Here is a 21,009-nt window from a genome sequence, read left to right on the forward strand (position 1 = left end):
TGATGCGCTTTGCCACTACGGACGCATGCCACGAGTTGCTTGTGTCGTCTTTTCCCATTGGGTGAGAGAAAAAGGAGGAAAAAAGCCTTTTCTGTTTGCCAGTCCAGCCAGCCGCAGGCCAACGGTTTCATTTGCGTGAATGTTTACCGAAAGCGGTGGCCGCTACCCTTTTCCAATATGTTTTCCAATCAACCATGTGTGTGGGTGTGTGTTGCATAGATAGGAAAGCAATCGGGCAAAACGTTCCCAAACGGACCACCGCCGTCGCTGTTATCTCGTGGCCCAGCAGGTGGAAATGTAGGCCAAGCATCGCCATCGCCGAGCCACGAACCGGATGTGGGAAAGGAGTTCGCAACACGCGCAGCAGGAAAATCTCATTTTCTTCTCCGCTCAGTTTCGCAGACGCGTCCCCCCCCAAAAAAGGTTGACCGGTTGAGCATGCACATACGAAATGAGCCATTCTGGTTCTTGTTAAACAAATAAACAAAAAAAAAAGAGACTCCACTCCACTATCGCTTCACACAACAGCTCCAAATACGCCCGCAAGGTATGCAACCCGTGTGCCAAAAGTCACCATTATTAAGGTTTCAGGCGCGGATGATACGCAGCAACGCCTGCTCGAAGACCTGTTGCAAAACGCAACAAAGTTAATTAAGAGCGCTTCAATTACTTCCGACCGGGTCTTCGGGGGTGGAGCGTTTTTGAAGGGTAAGGGGCTTGTTTTTTTTTTTTTTTTTTTGCTACTGGAAAATGTGCACCGTCAGTCACTCTGTCATGGCGCATTGTTCTCACTTTCCTTTTTTCCTCCCCGTATTTTTTTTTTTGTTGGGTTCGACCAACCATCTAATTACTACCTCGCCATTTTCCGGCCCGTTGTTCGGGGGACTTCCGCCATTTTAATTATCGCGTATAGTGCGGTGCATGGAAGAGGAAGGTTACGGGGTGGGATTGTCCCCGGTCGACAATGCTATCGGATAAATGAGAAATCATATGATTGGAACACATTGCCGAACAATGACAGCGTGTGGCTGGAACCGGATGGTTCCTTTGTCAAGCACCAGCGACGGTTCTGCTGCTTTGGGCAGGGGTTGCCTTCCCGCACATCAAACGATTGAGCAGAGCTGGCTGAGGAAGGAAAACAACCCACCTGAAAGTATGCAGTGCGCATTAGCGAGAAGTAGAGTTTCCAGATGATGGGTAGAGCTGTTGCTAAACACTTCCCCAAAATATTAAATGACTCTCTGAAAAAAAAAATATGTGCAATATATTTGCATACTTATAGGCGTTTACTTTCAGCACACAAAAGCCACCGCTTCGATTATTTCGATTTAGCTGAATGGGAAGCGCCTTACAGTATGCAACGCGCATGTCTTGTGTGATAATGATGAGATTTTTTGGGATTAAATATTTTGAAAAAAAAGAGAAAACTGTCAGTGCTTGTTTGAAATACATTCTTCACTAAATAACAATTATTCGCTTGAAACAAGTGTAAGACAGGCCGGGCAGAACAATGAAGGCTTTGAGGCTAAAAACGGTGTACGAATATTTGCATACCCAAAGGCGTTTAAATCGTAATCACTGTGTTGGTTCAAAAAAATTGGCAGAAAATCATTATTTCTCGAGAAAATTACTTTAAAGCCACTTTAAAGTTAATCGTATAGAAACCAAGCTCCCCAAAACGACGCTCACCAAGGCCCCTGCCACAGGAATGCATTGCCCCGGGGCAAGACTTTCGATCGGGCGCGTGGGACGTGGGCCAGAGCCGTGGCGCATCCTGCAGCGCACACTCATCTCGAACGCATCGCTACGCACACCCCCCCCCCCCCCCCCCCCCGTTGGCTGGTTTGTGTGTGAAACTTTGAAGCATGGAAGTTGGGCGGTGCTGGCGCAAGTAGAGCAGCAGCAGCAGCCGGCATTCGAATGCTTGTTCGTGACGCTGCATTGCAACAAGCACGTTGTTTAGCCGTTTTCGGGATGAGGTGGTGATGGCAAGCAAACACACACACACACACACATTCCATCATGCTACCGAAGCTGTGGCACGGTGGAAAAAGGGGGAGAAAAGGTACTAGATTGAAACAGTGCACACACGCTCCTGTACGATGGGCTGTTTTGTGTTTCACAGCACAAGGGGCAAAGGGGTTTGTTACTGGACGCTCCTCGCCGATCGCAAACTTTGTCTTTTGCCAGAGTACAGCTAGAACAAGAGAGAGAGAGAGAGAGAGAGAGAGAGAGAGAGTGAGAAAGGGAGAAAATGAGCAGGACGAACTACTGACGCTAATGACGGATAGGGATGGATTGAGCTAGCTTGGAAGCGAAGCAGAAGTGATGGGGCTGGGTGTCTTTCTTCACACGTGTGTATGTGTGTGTGTGTGTGTGTGTGCATAAAGAAGTGCACTGTGTGGAGCCATCCCGATGCACCAGTGTGCCGAAGGTTCGTGTCTGTGTGGGCACAAGCTCGCTGCAGGCAGCATTAATTGCTTCGCCTTCTGCTGCCTGAAACCGCTGCCTGCTTAGCTTTGACCTCTTGCCAGCCCCACCAGGATGTAGCGGAATTAAAGAAGAGTTTGCAGGAGGGGGAGGGGAGGGGGGGCAGTGCCCACAAGTATCCGAAATGTTTTAGCACAACTTCACCGGTTCGTTTGCTTCCCATGCTTGCCACTCTCTGGCCAGGAGTGGGCCAGCTGCTCGCTGCATTAGCTGGCCAACTTTTGCGGGTAGCTTCCCATCCATCAGTGCCTTCTCTTGTGCCTTCCCACACCTTCCCCCCTCCCCCTCTATCCTTTCCTTATAATTCGCGTTCGCTCATTCCACACTGGAAAACTCATCCTCACACACCGCCGAAATGCGAGAGGCAGTGAACGGCAAGCGCAATAGCTCGATGAGCGCGGAATAGATTTTCATCACTTCTTTTTTTTTGTAGCTAATACACACTTGTGTGTGTGTGTGTGTGTGTCGTTTTTTGCTCCACCGGTAAAGGTCTCGCCTTGTACACGTGTTATGTAATGGCGCTTCGCCGGTCGGATGGCATAGTGATGGCGGCCCACAGCGCCGCGGGTCCTAAAATAAAGCGCGGCGCGAAGGGCGCCATCTTGCCAGGCGTGCACTCCTCTATGTGTGTGTGTGTGTGTGGTGATTTGTCGTTTTCGGGCGAAAAAAAAAGCTCACCCCATGAAATAAAACCCTTTTCCCTTCGTTTTCGAATCACTCCGCTTCGTGTGGAATAAATCTCTCATAATACACTGCTTCGAGGGTAGGAGGGGGAAGTCGTTTGTTGTTTGCTTCACGTAATTTTCGCCTTTTCTTTCCCCTTGCACCGCCCCCCCCCCCTCCCCACAACATGGACCAAAAGCTATCAAAATGAATACAGCGGGTCCTAAAGAGGGAACTAAAACTCCCACACCGTTTCTTTGGTTTTTAAATCCATCCTGCGGAAAGCGAAAAATACAAAACTTACGTAATGTCACCCGATCGATGCGTTGACCTCCGCAGGAGCTGGCCTTTCCTATACGTATACGTGTGTTTGTTTGTTTGTGTTACACACTTTGGGTCACCATCGCGAAGGGTTTTTTCTCGCCGCTATTCGTCCTCCCTCGAACGGTTGTAGTAGGTGTTGCCGTTTTGGGGCAGATTTAATTGCTTGCCCTCGGTCCGCGACGTGTACCTCTGTGTGTGTGTGTGCGTGTTTTTGAATTGTATTTTTCCCCCATTTCGATTTACGTACCAGCGCGCTGAGTAAGACCGGTCGTGCTAGTGACGAGGAAGCCCAGCAAGAGTCTTTAACACTAGAACCGCTGGACTTTTCAACCTCTCATAGCTGTAGGATACTTCTTTGACTCTTTCTTATGGGAAAATGAACTTTATGTGAAGCGAATTGGACTCTATGGGACCCTTTTTGGACAGACTCATTGAAAATTCCTATTGGATTTGTTCCGAAGTTAGAAAGTGAGAAAATTCAATGGGTAGTCACGACGGCAAGCGGAATAACGCACCTTTTTCGAGTGCAACAAACAAGTCTCATCAGCGGTTCTAATGTTGAGCGATTGTTTGCCTCTCCGGGCTTGAAACAGGACGGATGCTTATGAAACATTCGAACTGAGTGCTGAGGGCTACAACTGGGATTTGCTGCAAAACAGATTTTCTATTGCCTGTGTGGTTCCCTGCACAAGCTAATTAAAAGAGAAATTAATTAATGCTTTGGCAAACGATGGCGCATTGCTTTGGACGCCCAGACTGTAAGGACGCTGAGAGCAACGATTCATTTGGCGGGTTGACTCACTACTCTTTTGCGCGTGGTTTCGATTGCAAACTTAATACAAATTGCAGTTTAAAACGGAAACCGATTGTGAGTTGAAACTGGGAAAACTGTTACAGTGCGTTGAGGGGGGTTTTTTTTCTCTCCCTGTTGAAGAATATAATGTTTGGTCAGCCCTTCAATCAAATTGTGCGCTTGCATCACGTGCTCCCGCTTGTCAGGTTCGATGATCGATCACCTGCTGCCGGCGATTGGTGTGGGAGACTATCGAACGAAGTGAAGCGAGGAACCTGCTTAGAAATGAAGAAAAGCAAAAATCCAACTTTAATAAAGGCTCCTGTCAAGAAACGATACTGATATGTGTGAGAGATGTATGTGTGTGTGTATATTAGAGAGAGGCAGAGAGAGAGAGAGAGGGAAAAAGAAAAACTCAAAGTGCCAACAAAAAAAGGAAATCCAAAAAAACGTGTCGTGCGGGACGGGCGAAATTCCGCAGTGAAGGAACCGCGCAGTAAAAAGGCCTTACAAGGGGTGGAAGAGTAATAGAGAGCGATAGAGAGAGAAAGAGAGATAGAGAGAGAGAGAAAGGGAGAGAGATACAGAATGAGGGACGCGAGCGCGAACGGAATTTTTGCAAGCACCCGACCATTTACACTACACACTACAGTCCTTGGGGGATGGTAAAGAGTGGGGTGCGGGGGGGGGGGGGCGAGAGAGGAAGCAACCGATCCTCCGAAACAAGGGAGTTTGATGATTTAATATGCCATGCGGTTGCCGTCGGTTGCCAAAAAACAAGGCCCCCGGCCGTCCACCCCTCCCCCCCCCCCCCGCCATCCCTCCCCATAGAGAACTGAGCGCCCGCCCGAAAGTCGCCCGGGCTCGGCGTGTCCTGCCTTGGCCGTCGGGCCGTGGACAGCATAAATTAGAATTTTCATCACAATCTTCTAGCACTGAGACACACCCTCCGCCATCCCCTCCCTCACCCCCCCCCCACCCCCACTCCGCTCTCCCCTTCAACCTCGGACGGCTAGATTGGGAAACTTTCCCAACGCTTTCCGCTTTCCAGATCCTTGAGCGCCATGGTGGTGTCTGCAGGGGTGGGGTGAGAGGGGCTAGGTGGGGTGAAAATGAGAAGGAAGTTTTACGTTCACACGTTCGCTGCTGCACAGTGAATTACTAGAGCGAGCCGTGAAGAGGTTTGATAATGCTGATGACGGTGCTGACGATGATGATGATGATGCTAATGGTTGATTTGAAGAGGAAGCGAATGATGCTGTGAGTGCGGCACGGGGCTTTTGTGGGCCGCCTGGGGCCACAGGGAGCAGGGAAGGTTGGAGTGGAAACGGCTAATTAAAATTCAATCGCTTCGGAAAACTTCGCAACTGCCTGCAGACCCGGGGCGAGGGGAGCGAGCGCCTAACAAGCCGAGCGGAGCGCTTTCTCGCCTTCTTGCTCTTCTTTTACTAGTTGAGTAACAGTAAATACACACACACATACACACAGCGGGAAGTCTTTTTTTATTTGCCTTGCTTGCCTTGCTCGCTGCACTGGTCACTCTACTTAATTGGTGTTGGTGAATGGCAAAACTGGAAAGCTCAACCGAGGGAAGCCAAATCCCCGACCGGTATGAATTTTAATCGCCACCGAAACGATCAACCTATTGTGTGTGTGTGTGTGTCTGTGTGTTTTTATTCCGCTTTGTTCTATGAAGATAAATTGCACCAAACCGAGTGGTGGCAAAAAAGAAAACTGCCGAAGCAACACCAAAAACAATTGAAGTGATGCAACTTCGGCAATTCTTTCGCGCTGATTAGCTTTATGTTTATTTGGGTTCGCTGCTGTTTGCTGCTCGAGTCGCTTCGTGGCAAAAAATGGCAAAAAAAAAACAAACAAAAAAAACCATTTGCAACAAAGTCTCATCAAGTCTGATCCCGCAGCAAAATGGGTAAAGTTTTTCTTGCCTTTGTCCTTGTGTTTTTTTTTTTGGTTTTTGCTCGAGCGGAAATGAAACCACCTGCTTCGGGAAGCTTAATTCGGCAGGCGGGATAGAGTGGAAACTTAAACGCTTTACCGTTCTGTCCGGTGCGAGATCGTTTCATTTCAACTTTGTTGTTCAACTGTTCAGTAAAGGCGAGCAGGTTCGTGGCCTAGAGCAGTGTAAGTGAAGGAGTAATAAAACACCCAGCCCAACACACCCAGACACCGGTGTAAAGCGACCTGAACCCACGCCGCGTACGGTTCGGGCGCATATTTCCGGACCGTTCACCAGGCGACGAACCGTGCGGGGGAAGAATTATTTTCAAAAAAAAAAAAAAAGAAAACAAGAATAAGAAGATATCGCACAGAAGAAAGAAACCCGGACTTAAATTTCTACCCATTGAAGGAAAAAGCGGTGGGAAATTTTCCCCCAAAAGGGGAAGAAAAAGTGTGGTGGGAAAAAGGGTTCGCGACCCGCTCCGGACTAAGCTCCAAAGTAATGCAGTCCGTGACACTACCTGAGGCGAAGGTTGAGCAAAAGGGTGGCAAAGGGATGGAGAATCAATATGGCGGCAAAACGTAACACACACACACACAAGCGCGCACGCGGCGATGAACAATTGGTGACAGAATTATTGATTGGCGGGCCCGAGACCCGGCCTACATTTAGTTTTTTTGTCTCGTTTCTTGGTGTTTTTGTGGTTGCTTGTTGTGGGCACTAACCCTGCACAAACACACACACATACACACACACTAATACTTACACTAACCTATGTCATATATAAAACACACAAACACACTTCTGGACATTGATTGCTGTTAGTGGTCAGTAGACATATCAATGTAACAACGATACAACCTTTGCCATTCATTGCTGTAAGACGCTATTGATGGTGTGTGTGTGTGTGTGTGTGTGTGTGTGTGTGTGGGTAAGTGGATGTGTGTTGGCAACACCTTCACCTCCAATGCCTAAAAAGTAAAAGCGACCATTTGCAGGGTGATCAAAATTAAAATCGGATTAGATAAACAATTGGTTGGTAGGAACGATTTCTAATAGTGTTCCATTTCAATTCCAACTCGATTCATAAAATAGCGCCGGGCCGATCGATTGGTGGAAAATCATTAAAGCGGGAAACAATTTGCCTTTGCAGAGCCCACCCCCCCCCTCCCTCCCCCCTTTTGGGCAACCAATTTTCCGCCAGCCAAAGACCGGGTGGCACAAAACACATGCAATCGATGCGGATTTTTTTTCTGTTTACCACGAGGGAGAATTAAATTTTCAACAGTACAGCACCACAATCGTGTATCGGGGTCGGTTTGTGTGCTAATGTGTGTGTGTGTGTGTGGGTAAAGCCTTTGTGTTGTGTTGGGTGTTGTTCGGTGGTTTTGTTACTGCGGTGCGTCCAACCGTTGTGTGACACCTTTGCTCCCACTTCTCCAGGGTTTTTGCTGGGTGGAATGGCACCCAAACAAAACCGGCGCACCGGTCACTCTCGCGCGGTCACTCACTCGTGCGCTCGGTCGCGTGAGTGTAATACCGGGCTCGCCACCGCAGGACAAAGGACACAGCGGTGGTTCAGGGTGCGTACATGATTAGGCACCCGACGATGTTCACCGCAACGGGTTGGGCACTTTTCCCTCGTAAAGCCCCATTTTTTTTCTTCTTCTTCTTCTTTGTTTGAACATTTCAAGCACGCATCGAGTGACCAGCTTTCCGATAGAAATGTTTCACCAAGCAGGACGAGTGGCGTGTCGTCGGTCGGTGTATTCGCCAGCGCAGAGATTGATTGGGATATTTTCAAGAGGATTGAGGAGGGATTGAGATCCATTTTTTATACGGACTGCTGCATTTTAATCGCCACTCAGTTGTGATTTCAACTGACGCGACTTAAACATTTCGAGCACTGTTTTAAACTAAACTTTTTGTGCCATGTACATCAACTAATTGACGTTTCCAAAGATGTATTCAGACTTTAGGAGATCGCTTACCAAACTCTTCCGAACGTGTCCTCAAGTTTCACTGGTTGCAGTGAGTGATAGGAACGATTGCTAACATGAAACCATGTCTTTGCGCTCTTCCAAATCATTTGCAGTGAGGCTTAACATTTAACAATAAAGCTTGATGTTAGTATTTTGCATCAATCATTGGGTATTTTCGCGTGCCTGTAAAGAAGCTTCTTCCGGTGTATGTCGTTACGCTGCTACCTTTGTTGGGATTCGATCAATAGATTCGATTTGACTGGAGCGTTTGGAAGGATTTATTACAGGGTTTTCCCAAGCCATTCTTTCGAATGTAAACATTGTTATTCACCGCGTGCAACATGTTAATCCACATCAATCTGATGTTTCATTCCCATCACAATAATTTTTAATTTCTTCAGCATGATTTTCAACACGACTCAAGCTGAATGGAGCTTGTCTGTTCTTTGTTATGCATTGAAAATCATGTAAGAGTATTTAAATTTTATCATGAAGCAAATACACCTTTTGACAGCTGTTGAAAAACATCTTGGAGGCGGTGAATAATGATGTGCACATTCGCATGTGACTGGGAAAATCCTGTAAGACGTATTACAGTGCTGTTGCTACAAATGTTAATGGCTAAATTGTCGATTGATTCGCCTTCTTTGTGGCTTCAAGCGATACAGGCACTCAGTGAGTGATCCTTCGTAGCGCTCACGGCAATTTTTTGAAATGGGTTCAAACTCCGGAGAGTGCACCCACGACTCCGATTCGACTCCGACTATTACAGAGTTTCCCACGATTTATTGGTCAGTTCCCATGATTTTTGGTTCGTTCCCATAATTTGTTGGTATTTTCCGATTGGATATCAACACAATTGGACCAAAAAAATCTGAGAAACGACCAAAAAATCGTGGGAACGCACCAAAAAAATATGGGAACCCACCAAAAATTGATGGGAACCAACCAATAAATCGTGGAAAACCCTGTATTAGTCAGATTCCGACTCCAAAAAAATGGAACAACCAGAGTCCTGCCGGAGTCGGAGTCGTCCGGAGTTGTTTGGAGCTGTTCGGAGTTGTTCGGAGTCATCCGGCGTCGTTCATTTGATTAATTTGGAGTGCATTTCAATACACTTCTAGCAGTGTCTGTGTTTCGTTTAACTACTCCTCATTTGCCATTTAAAGTAATGCAGCTTTCCGCAAGTGTTTACTCAGCAAAATAGAATTGTGCTACTTCTTAACTTGCAACATTTCGTTCAGCTAATTGAGCGCAGTTGTGACTTCAAGTAGCTGTTGCAAAAGTAGCCTGTACTCAGTTCGTGATGGAAATTCCTCAAAAATCCTAAATCCCTAAATTCGTAAGATCCGGCACGAATCCTTGGGAACTCCATTGCGATTGAATCTTCTCACAATCTTCCCATTCAAACAACACGCAACAGAGACAAATAAACAGACCCTCGAGAGGAACTTTTGAAGAGCTGGACGTATCGTTTCATTAGCGACGCCCCTTCCCAAGGGGCGCACTTAACCAGCACTTAACCAGCTTAAAAAAGCAATGAAAGTGAAGGTGTTTCGCCAACTTGTAACACAAATAAAATCACACACACACACTTGATGAGCGGCTCACACGTGTGTTGTCCTCAGCAGCCCCACTAATGGCAATTAAAAAAGAAAGCTGCTTCTACACCCTTTCCCGGATTGCCCCAACAAAACACACAGAAAAAAAAATACATGTTGCTCCACCGTGTGTGTGTGTGTGTGTATGTGAGGTTCTCAGGGTTTCAGAACAGATTAGGCGGACGTGGAGGGGGGGGCGTGGGGAGACACTTCTCAAATGAGCTTATGCTGTTCAAACACACACACACACACACACACACACACACACACACACACACACACACACACACACACACACACACACACACACACACACACACACACACACACACACACACACACACACACACACACACACACACACACACACACACACACACACACACACACACACACACACACACACACACACACACACACACACACACACACACACACACACACACACACACACACACACACACACACACACACACACACAAACACACACACACACACACACACACACACACACACACACACACTCAGGGAAGTCAAAGCCACTGAGACCATTGAGCTTCAAAATCCACCCCGGGGCGTGCACCTTTCGGGCGGTGGCGGCGGCAGTGGTAGCGGTGGTGCAGTGAACGAGTTGAAAATAATAAACTTTGCAAATAAATTGCCCTCTCATCGTTTGCGAAGCTGCCCCAGGGGGAAACCTCATGGGGGAGGGGAGCGGGGGGGGGGATTATTTGCACTCGTGGGACTATTTATACATGCTTACGCGAGCCCCCGTCCGGAGTAGAAACAAAGCGCGCCGGGAAAGCTGTTTGCTCTGGGCGCTGGTAGGGAGTGGAGTGGGGAGGGGTAGAGAGGGGGAGGACAACAGGATATCATCTTCCTGTCGCGCATCCCGAACGCGCTGTGCAGCAGTGGGAGCGGGGGAAGGCGAAGAGCTTTGTTGGTTTCGCACCGGCATTCGTAAGCACTGGCTGTCAATCACCGATAAGGCTGCAAATCCCCCTTTTGCTTACACTGCCACTTGCTGTAGCGTGTGTGTGTGTGTGCATGGTGTACTAAACACACATATGAAAGTGTGCGGTTTGGTGTGTGTGTGTGTGTGTGTGTGTGCGTTTCTGTACGCTGAATAACGGCGTGCTCTTTTTCTTGCCGGGCGAGGGGCACAATTTGCTGCTTCTTTTATTATGTTGTTTGCTCTTGGGGGTGTAGTAGGATGCTACAAAACCGCTTACCGAGAAGGACACTAGCCGTAACAAGATAAACACACACACACACACACACACAAAGCAAAAACAAAAAAGAAGGAAAAAGGGTGCAGAAAACGGTTTAATGCGAAAAAGCAAAAGTGTCCTTCGGGAGAGCAGGTTCGTCGTCTCTGGCTACCGATGAAACCCCGGCCGGTTAGTTGCTTCTTTCCTTCCTAGTATCCGGCCCCGCACGGTGCGAGCAGAAGTGGGATATGCAAATTTAAACCCCTCACGGAGACATGTATAGTGATAGGGGGGGTGGGGGGGGGGGGGAAGAAAGGAGAGGAACAGCACCGTGGGAAGTAGCGATGTTTTCCAAGGAGTGTGCGAAGACGACACACTCGACAGACCCTCCGTTTGCCACGTGCTTCGTATCGTCACGTTTTCTTTTTTTTTTCTTTTTGCTTTCTTTAGCTCATTGGTAGTGGTGTGGAAATACAGGTGTATCAATTATACAGTAACGTTGTAAAATATTTACCCCTCTCGTTCCATTCTCTTCTCGGGCGCACCGCTTTCCAGTGAATAGGAAATAGCGGCAGAAGAAGAGAAAAAAAACAACTACTATTCCACCTTATTTGAGGACTGCCTTGGTAGACGTGCGCGTTTCTGTGTTCACACACGGTCGCCGCAATCCGGTGCGAAGGACCAGTCGCGTTCCGCGTGTGGGTGGTTTTTTAAGCCATTTATGTCCTTCAAACATAGGGTGGGAGGAAAGTGGGAGCCGTTTTTTGTGTCGGTTCCTGCTACCTCTTGCTCTGAAGCATATGTGTGTGTGCGTGTGTGTGTGTTGGTGTATTTTTTGTTACATCTTTACCAGTTCGACGCTTACGAAACAGGCGACACTGCAGACACGTGGGACGACCACGGAGTCGTTTTCTTTCGTTTCATTTTACCGCTACTATCACTTCTTCCAGAAGGAAATCAACGTCTCTCGGCCGCCATCGCTACGCTTACCCCGTACGACCCTGAAAACAATCCTTTTAAAAAGCACCAACCTGAACGGAAGCATCCGTGGTGTTGCCTGTGAAGTGCTTCAAAATTCATAAACCGAACGCGCTGCCGTTTCGCGTATGGGTTGACTCACCACGAGCACACTATCGAGCCAGTTAAAGGCGTCAGTGGGTGGAACAAGGAGAAAGAGAGAAAAAAAAAATTGGACCAAAAAAAGAGTTAAGCGACGAACCACTCAATTGATCAAGAAGGGACGCTTGCGAACCGTTGCGGGAAAGGATTTGGAAAGACGCGGGCGTTAAGTTTAAAACAGGAAAACCCCAGCACCCAAGCGTGCGGTAGCCATTCGGTCTGGCATGGGAGGGGAGCAAGGGCCGGCCCCGGGCAATCGCCTCAACGGTAGCGCGAGAAGATGACACAATTATTTATACCGTTCGATGAAATATTTAATGTCAATTCCCTGCTCGCCACTCCCAAATATAGATTCATCCACCGTCTCTTTCGCACGCAACAACAACAACACCCGTCCATACACCCTGGGGGCAATAAAGGGCCGGCCTACACATAGTGCTGCGTTCCCTTCCTTCTCCAAATGGACAAATCGGACAGGCCGGACGCAATACGAAGGCTATTTTTGTGCCTTAAATCGGCGTTTAGTTGTTATGTTCAATGTGCACGTGTGTGTGTGTTTGTGTGTGTGTGTGTGTGTGTGTGATTATATTTTTCGTTTCAACTTTGCCCTTCTTCCCCCCCCCCTTCCCCTCCTTTTTGTGACAAGAATAGTCAGCAGCGAACCTACCAGGCAGTGGTTTTGTGCAAGAACACGTACACAAGTGGATACATTGGAATGGTCGAGAAAAGAAATCAAGGAGGGGGGTGGGGAGGGATGGGGGGGGGAGGTGGTGAGTTTCTATTTTCATTTAAAAAAAAAACTCCACGTCCCCCAGCTGGACTGTGGCACAGACGGTTAGGCGCAGCTTTTGGGGGAAATATTATGATCCCGCTGTTATGCTACAACTGCGCTGGAAACCGTTGCAAACATGAAAAATAGTGTCAAAAATCGTGTATGTGTATTAAAAAAAAAAGATACCAAAAACCTGCTCTGACGGCTCCAACTGTCACAAAAAGCAAACGGAACGGTTGCTTAAAGAAAAAACATAACGAGTTTGTCTTGCAAATTGCCTACTTTACACCTGCTTTCGGTTCAGCCCGCGCCTAAAGTTATGCAACCGTCTTCACAAATCGTCACCTGCAAGCAAACACAGCGATGCATTATACCAAAACCAACCCGAAACCGACACCCGCTGGCCAATTCCGACACAAAAGGTCGGTTGTCAGACCTTCCCAGAGCCTTTCCCTCCCTCGTCCTCGTCCGTTCGTAATTGAATTGTAACGGGCAACGGGTGTGCGAGAAGGTGTCACAAATAATGGCAGCCCTTTTGTGCGGTGCAGGGGAGGGTCTGGGGGATGGAGAGGAGCTGAAGGCAGATAAAGGTATGACAATTTATGGTTCATCTAGCTGCCGCCCGCTACTATCCACCAGCGAAGCTATTAGGGTGCCCCATCGGCGCGTCTCTATGTGTGTGTGTATGTCTATTGACACCTGAACGGAACACGCCGAACGGTCGAATGTTATCGCTGACATCCGGTGTGCCGTCCGGGTTTCGGGTCGCTTTCGTCGATTATGTTTTATGCAACTCCCTAATTACCTTTTCCCATTCAACCTTCGTTCGCTCGGGCGTGGGGCCTCGGGGGGAGTGAGGGGGGGGGGGGGTTTAGGAGTGTAGGGAGGTGGTGGTGGTGGAAACAGCAAACGCAAGCACGTGTAAATGTCAGCCCGGGGGGGGGGGGGGGGGGGGGGCTGCAACGTGTTTTGGCAGGCGGTGACGCTCGAGCCACAGTGAAGAATCAATTTCCAATATCTTCCTCTCGCTCTCTCTTTCTTTTTCTCTCTCTCTCTGTATACGTCTCATTCGCTTTCTCTCTCTCACACACATATTCACCCAAGCAAGTACGTTTGTGAGAGCCATGCGTGAAATGATGAAGTATATTTTTATTTGTGTAATTAAATGAAAAAGTGATTTTTTTTCATCGTTTCCTCTTGCTGTCTCTCTCTCTCTCTCCGTTTCTCCTGTCTCTGTCTCTCTCTCTATCTCGATTTTTTTTGTCGGTATTGGATTGTATGTTTTTGGCGTACCGAATTGCAGTACAAAGCATGATGTCGCCATAAAAATGGAAACCCTCCCTACCTCCCAACCCCCCCCCCCCCCCGCCACCCCTTACGGAAGACCCTGCCTCGATCCGGAAAGCTCGATGAAGTATTAATAAAATAAATCAACACACAAATGGGACGCTGGCGCTCGCACTCACCATCTCACCAACCCCTCTCTCCCTTCTCCCCCCTCCGCCCCTCATCATCCTGGCCAAAGTGGCAGTAAAAACTGCCTCGATTGGAATTTTGAATCGGACTTGGCCGTTTTCCCAGTTATTCCCTTTGCTCCTCTTCTTCACCCCCCCCCCCCCACACACCTCACCCCCTCCCCTCCCTCCCCACCCACCGTTCGGTGCAATAATTGCTCCGTGCAGCGCGCGAACAAGAATGCATTAATATTGCGCAAACACACAGCACAAGACACACAGTGGGCAAGACCAACCCCCCCCCCCCCCCCCGCTCCCCCTTCCTGTTCCCTTTCACCCCTCTGGCAGTCCAATACTGTGCGTCGTCTGGTGGATTATTTAACGCGGTGACATTTTGGCCAGCATCGATCAACAAGGGCAGTGGCAGAGAGAGAGAGAGAGAGAGAGAGAGCGAGAGAGAGAGAGCGAGAGAGTGAAAAGGGCAGCAAGCGGGAAACCTTCCGCATTCGGCAACGGGCCATTCCTGTCACGGGGCAAGCCTACTGCTGGTGCTGTTGCTGTACAAGGGCAACGACAGGCTGGGTCCGGTGCAAATTGCAGAAAAAAAAAAACACTCACACACACACACACACACACAAACGTAGAAGGATTCCAACTAACTGACGGCGGTACAGTTCTTCTGGGTCGGCTTCTGGGGCCCACCGTTCGGAAATTGGCACCATTTCTTTCTTTCCTCCATTTTTTGGCCACTGGGACACATTTGGGGAAGGCAAATTGAGTAATGGGGGGGGGGGGGATGGGTGGGGGGAGCGGGGATAAAGAGATGAATTTTGTAGGTTAGTGTTTTCATTTTACATCAGCTGGGATCTGGTGCGATGTGTGCGTGCGTACGTCTCTCTCTCTCTCTCTCTCTCTCTCTCTCTCTCTCTCTCTCCCCTCTCTTTCTGTCTCTGCTTTTGTATTTGCTAGTTTCGGCCTTCCGTTTCGGCGTTTCGATTCGTTTCTGTTCCCTCCGATCTGCCGGTCTGCTCGGTTTTGCCCCGGTCAACACAACCAGCGCGCTGTCTCACTCGTGAGTTCGCCTCCTGCCCTCCATCCCCCCTTTCCCATAAAGGGGTTCGGGTTGTGTGTGCCGCGCGGAGCACGCGGGTTCGATCCGGGTCCGAATTGGAAGTCGCACTTACTTACTGCTCCACCACTGCGCGGTGCGCCACGTCGGATCCGGCCCGGGAAGCGGGAAATGAATTGTTGCCTTAAAGTTTGCGTACGTGTGTGCGTGTGTGTGTAGCCTTTAGAGCCCTCAGTGTAACCTAGTTGTGTTGTTCTTCGTGAGAGAGGAGGGGGAAAAAAAACGGAGCAGAAAAAGGCGAATACAGCGTAGTAGCAGCAGCAGCAGCAGTGGTAGCAGTAACGGCGGTAGCAGTAGAAACTCTTCAACCAACCGATATACAGCACCAAACATCACTCACATTCAAACGCGGCCGCTGCTCCTTTGCCCCTTGTTTGCTTCCCCCCCTCCCCCGAAGCGTCTAATCTAATCTAATACCCATCACCCCTGCCATCAACAGCCAGTGAGCCCCGCGAGTCAGGCGGAACGATACCGCGGAAGAACGCCGGCCACGACGCCACTAGGATCCGGTGATCTGTGATACCACATTGCGCATAGTGAACGATACCAAGTGTTTGTTAGTGTGTGTGCTACACCTACGTCCAGTGGCGGTTTAATATTTAAAGAGAGTGAGGCAGAGAAGAAAGCTAAGCGAGCCGAAATTAGATATATTATAAAAAAAAACGTTAGCGTTCGTCGGCGCGCGTGCTGGTGAGAATATATATTTTATTGTATACAGGAGTTGCGTGTGCGCGCGCGTGTGTGTGTGTCTAGTGCTTTAACGACCAATTGAAAATCGAGTAAGAGGCCCGGTTTTTCTTGCTTGTGGCTGTTTTTCGGGCAGCATTTCCATCAACCATCAACATGCAGGCAGCCGCGACGAAGGGCTGCTGTGTGACGGCTACCGGTGCGCGCCGGCTAACTGGCCGGCAGGGCTGAATCGTCTGAACCGCGGCCGTACCGAACGCGTTCATCATACACACAAACACACACACACGATCAAGCATGGGCCCCGTTGAGCGAGTGCCATCGTCGATCCGTACCACCCGACGGTCCCTGCGACACTGCGCCCGTACCGATGCCGTGATTTGAGCCGTCCGCACCCCGCGTCAAATCGTCCCAAGTCCACCAACAGACAGAGAGAGAGAGAGGGAGGCTGAAGGTGGGTGCATTTTCACGTACGTGCGCCATAAATCGGGTGTAGCTTTGCTGGTCTGTTGTTGCGACAAACGCATCCGAGTGGCTCGGACGCAGCACATAAACACACCCGGCAGCGAGCGATGGGACGCCGGCCTGCCACCGCCAGCAGCCACCGGTAACGTAGCGCCCCTCTACTCCCAGCCCACTCCCTCCTCTCACAAAAAACCACGCTCTTCTCACGCTCGGGACCTGCCTACTGCGGAGCCACCAAGAAAGAAAGCAAGGAAGGAAGCATCCATCCCTCATCCAGACCAACTCGACACCAGATTGACACCGTCCAACCAGGCACGCACACACACACACATGAAGCAGCAATAGCCACCATCCCTGTCATTCCCCTTTTCCCTCGCTCCCACCTTGGATGTTGGAAGGCGCCATCTTGTAGTAGAGTATTTGTGTCCCGGCAGGTAGTGCTGGAAGACGCTCTGGACCACTGCGAGAACCGATTTGTGATTAACTAGCGCTGTTTTCGTTTTTGTTGTGTGTGTGTGTGTGTGTGTTGGCAACCGAACGCGAAGCTAGGTGCAGCGAAGAATAGCGAAGCAAACAGAAGACGAAGAAAGCGGAGCGATACACAGCTCTCGAGCAGGAGGAGAAAGAAGAAGAAGAAGGCAAGCGGAAGAAAAGCAAGAGAAAACAAATGGAGAGCACTCAACTACCGAAACTAAACTACTATTACTGCAACAGTTACTACTAATTGCTACCTACTCGCAGCGTACTATTTTATATCGATAGCTAGTAACGCCCTCCTACCCCTAGCACGCAAACACGCTAGAGTGTTGGTGGGCAAACTACAAACACAAACAAACAAAACCGAACGGAACAATACGGAAATCCAAAGATTAGCGATTACTAGCTACTAAGGCTTTACTAGGCGGTACATACGGCAGCCGCGTACGGTGTTTGCGCCGCTTGGAGATATAAATTAAAATAAAAAAAAAGCATCTATATTTTTACCTTGAGCAGGTGGAAACATCAAAGGGGCTCTCGCGACAGCCCCAGCCGTAGCCCTCCACTGCTCTCCCACGGTGGACGGAAAGGATACAACAAGTCAGAATAATAATTGCAACTAAAAAGCTTTAATGATATCGATATCACTACACTTATTGCTAGTATGTAAGCTACTGACGCCTGTAGGTCAAAGCCGTGCTGTCTGTGTTCCTGCCTGCGCTGTTTGCTACCCTCACACGTAAGCGGTAACGGTGTGTGCGTGTATGTGTGTTACCTGCGAGTGGAAGAATCCGGTGTCGACGACGCAACACGTCGCCTAAAGACGCTACACACTGCACCGAAGCCACGTGCCCACAATCACGGCACGGAGCGTGACGCCTGAGTCGACGCAGTGTCAGTGTTTTCTTGACCCGTAACCGCGCCGGAGTGAACCTGCCAACCACTCGGGCAGGGCAGAGCAGCAGCAGAAGCCTCCCCGGCTGCTTTGCCGGGCTTTTACGGAGCAGCTTTTCGCAGCGACTCTTCTTGTGGGCCAAATGACAAGTGCCTCCCAGTAGTAGCCAAGGTAGTGGCCCCCCGAGGGGCCAACCATCCGCCCTCACTATACGAGGAAGCGATCTACGCGCGTGCGTGAGTACACGAACCGAAGTGCGTGTGTGAGTTAGTGTGCGTGTGTGTGTGTGAGTGTGTGTGCCCGCGAGTGAGCGACGGAAGATGAAATAATGGCTGCCGTCGCGGGCCTGTACGGACTGGGCGATGATTCGCGGCACCAGCGCCAACGGAGACAGCAGGCGCAACAGGCCAACCAGGACAAGACGGACAAAACGCCCGACGGACTCAGCGAACCGTAAGCAGACTCAACTCTATTGCTTTCTTTATTCCTGTTTTTTTTTACTATAAGCGTTACATGCGTTACATGCGTTACAGGCGTTACATGCGTTACAAGCGTTACAGGCGTTACATGCGTTACAAGATTATTTTTTTCAAAAAACGTTTGTCTCACGGTTGTTGGTAGCAATGTAGCACATGCGTTGGTACCGTTAGGGAGGGGTTATCGTAAGCGTTACATTAGTTACATACGCTACATGCGTTACGAGATTATTTTTGTAAAAAAACGTTTGCCTCACGGTATCTGTTAGCAATGTAGCGCATGCTTTGGTACCGTTAGGGAGAGGTTATCGTGGGGTTTGTCGTTGGGACGAATGTTTGCTGCAGCTGCAGCTGAACAAATCAAACTCTCATTTGTTTGTCTGGCCGGTATTATCGGCGCATCGCATTAGTAAGATTACCGACCGATGCTCTAATTGCTTTTCAAGCACATTACTCAACCAGCAAACCAGATACTATTTCAATGAACAGCGTAGCAACATATTGCAAACGAAAATTAATGATAGCATGTAGTTTTTTAAGCGAATACTTGCACGGTTTCATCGACATGTGTTATCGTTATTTTGAGTTTTATTTCCGGACAGCTTAAGGAGCCTTGATTGCACCGATTGTGAAAAGACAGAAAGTCTCATCTTATCCAGTAACTATTAAAGACAGATAAAACCATTTTTAATTACGTGATGATGAAACAATTTCTAGCGACAACTGTCACATCTTGCTATCTCTATTTACTCTGACAGACAGCTCCGACAGACGAGCAAGCCCCATCCGCTTTCACTATTCCTTTCATCGCAAGATTAAAGTTTTACTGGCTAAAAACATTCTCCAGCTAAAATAGAAACTTGTTAAGCATACTTTGTGATACAAATTGCATACCTTTTGGGCGATTTCACTTTTTATTCTTTCTTTAGCTTGTAAGTCGTGGAAATCTATCTGCTAGAAACAAATGCGTGACATACTGCTGGCACTATAAAAAAAAGTGACTCGCATCAGAATCAAAACTGGAGCACATCTGCATCCTGCAATAATCAACTTTGCAACTATTTGACCAAGCAAAACTCCTTCGCCCCCATCTTTTTCTATCGCTCGCGTGCGTTCGGGCTTAGCCTAATGTGTTACGGTTGCCGCTTTCGGCCGTCGCAAACAGACCGAGCGCCGAGCTGGAGCACATATTTAAACAACTGCTAACAACTGGTCGTGCGAGAGAAAACACCACTTGAAAGTTGTGCGAAAAATGTGCGGTTTTATGGCACGGGACAGAAAGTTTCCCGGCGTTCGCCCGATTGATGGGTGGAAAACATTGTCATCAAATCGTCAAACCGACCGCCCCGGGGACAGTGCTGTGCGGGTTGCTATAGCGATCGTAGGCGGCAGAGCGGGAGAGGCAGGCGACGAAGATTTCCCCCATCGTGTTCCGTTCTCGTTGCGATGCGACGGTTTGGTTTTGCAAAGAGGGAAGAAGGAAAGGATGCCCGCTGGCAGCCAGCAAACTTTTGCAAAACGTGTGGCAAAACGTGCCCATCCGTGGGCCGTGTGTGATCGAGTCGTACGTCTTTTTTGAAGGCGGGTCGCTTCCTGCTTCCTGTCTGTCTATGGAGCAGTATGGAAATAACAAAAAAAAAAAAGAATGCAAACTCCTTCAAATCACACGGTTGAAGTATAAATTTATCGTTTCCATGCATACACACCCACACACACAGACACAGATGTGTGTAATGTTAAACCGTGCATTGCAATTGCATATGAGGATAACGTGCACAGCGCAAGAGAGCACGAACGGTGCGCGGAACTGTACATTTACCTTCAAATCCACCATTTTCGTTTTTTTTTCTTCTTTTTCTATCACCCTCACTCTCTCTCTCTCTTCTGCTCGCTCGCTTTTTCTCAGTGATCAAGCATTTTGATCCGATTTGTTGGCCCGAGATTTCTGAGCGCCAGGTGGCGCGGGAGAGTGGTTTTTTCTTTCTCTTTATATTGCGTTGCAGAAACATGATTATAAAGTCGTTTCGCGCGCTATCCGGCATAAATCCTTGCTTCGTTTTTTCTCTTTTTTTTTTTTGAAAGGAGGAGGGGGGATTTGGTTTCGTTGGCTACGTTTTCTTTTTTGCGCTCGCTCGGTCTGATAAGTTTTATGGGGTCGTTTCAATGCCCTGTAGGGCGCAAGAATGCGGTTGGCGATCAAAAAACCATCCATCACAAGGTCCTTCCGGGTGCCCTTTCAGACATCATCACTCCTCCCCTCCAATCCGCTCGCAGGACCGAATGCGCTAGCTGTTGAGGGGCGGGTTTCTGCTGCCTCTTCTTCAGCGAACGATAAAAACGAGCGTTAAATTTGGAGCACTCCGTGCTTTGCTGCTCCTTTTTGGGCTGCTGATTTGCTCGGATCCGTTTAGCTGAGTCAGGCGACCCGAAATCATAACAAGCTCCCTCACAAAGCACTAATCATGTGTGTGTGTGTGTGTGCGAGAAGCATCTTCCGGGAGACGCAAATCC

General features: G+C 48.8%; 1 protein-coding gene across 9 annotated transcripts in view; it reads left to right on the plus strand.

The window, feature by feature from the left end:
- The window catches only part of LOC1272004 (potassium voltage-gated channel protein Shaker), a 177,152-nt gene that overhangs the window by 86,027 nt on the left and 70,116 nt on the right, over positions 1-21,009 (plus strand). Inside the window, exon 2 of one of the 9 annotated variants that reach the window (XM_061645760.1) lies at positions 15,938-18,475. The exons of the other annotated variants lie outside the window; for them this stretch is intronic. Coding sequence (XP_061501744.1) covers positions 18,351-18,475 — 125 coding nt within the window. The 5' untranslated portion in view covers positions 15,938-18,350. The remainder of the gene's footprint in view (positions 1-15,937; positions 18,476-21,009) is intronic. 9 annotated transcript variants of the gene reach the window in all.

The sequence above is a fragment of the Anopheles gambiae genome, chromosome X, assembly GCF_943734735.2.
Source record: "Anopheles gambiae chromosome X, idAnoGambNW_F1_1, whole genome shotgun sequence".
NCBI classification, from domain to species: Eukaryota; Metazoa; Arthropoda; class Insecta; order Diptera; family Culicidae; genus Anopheles; species Anopheles gambiae.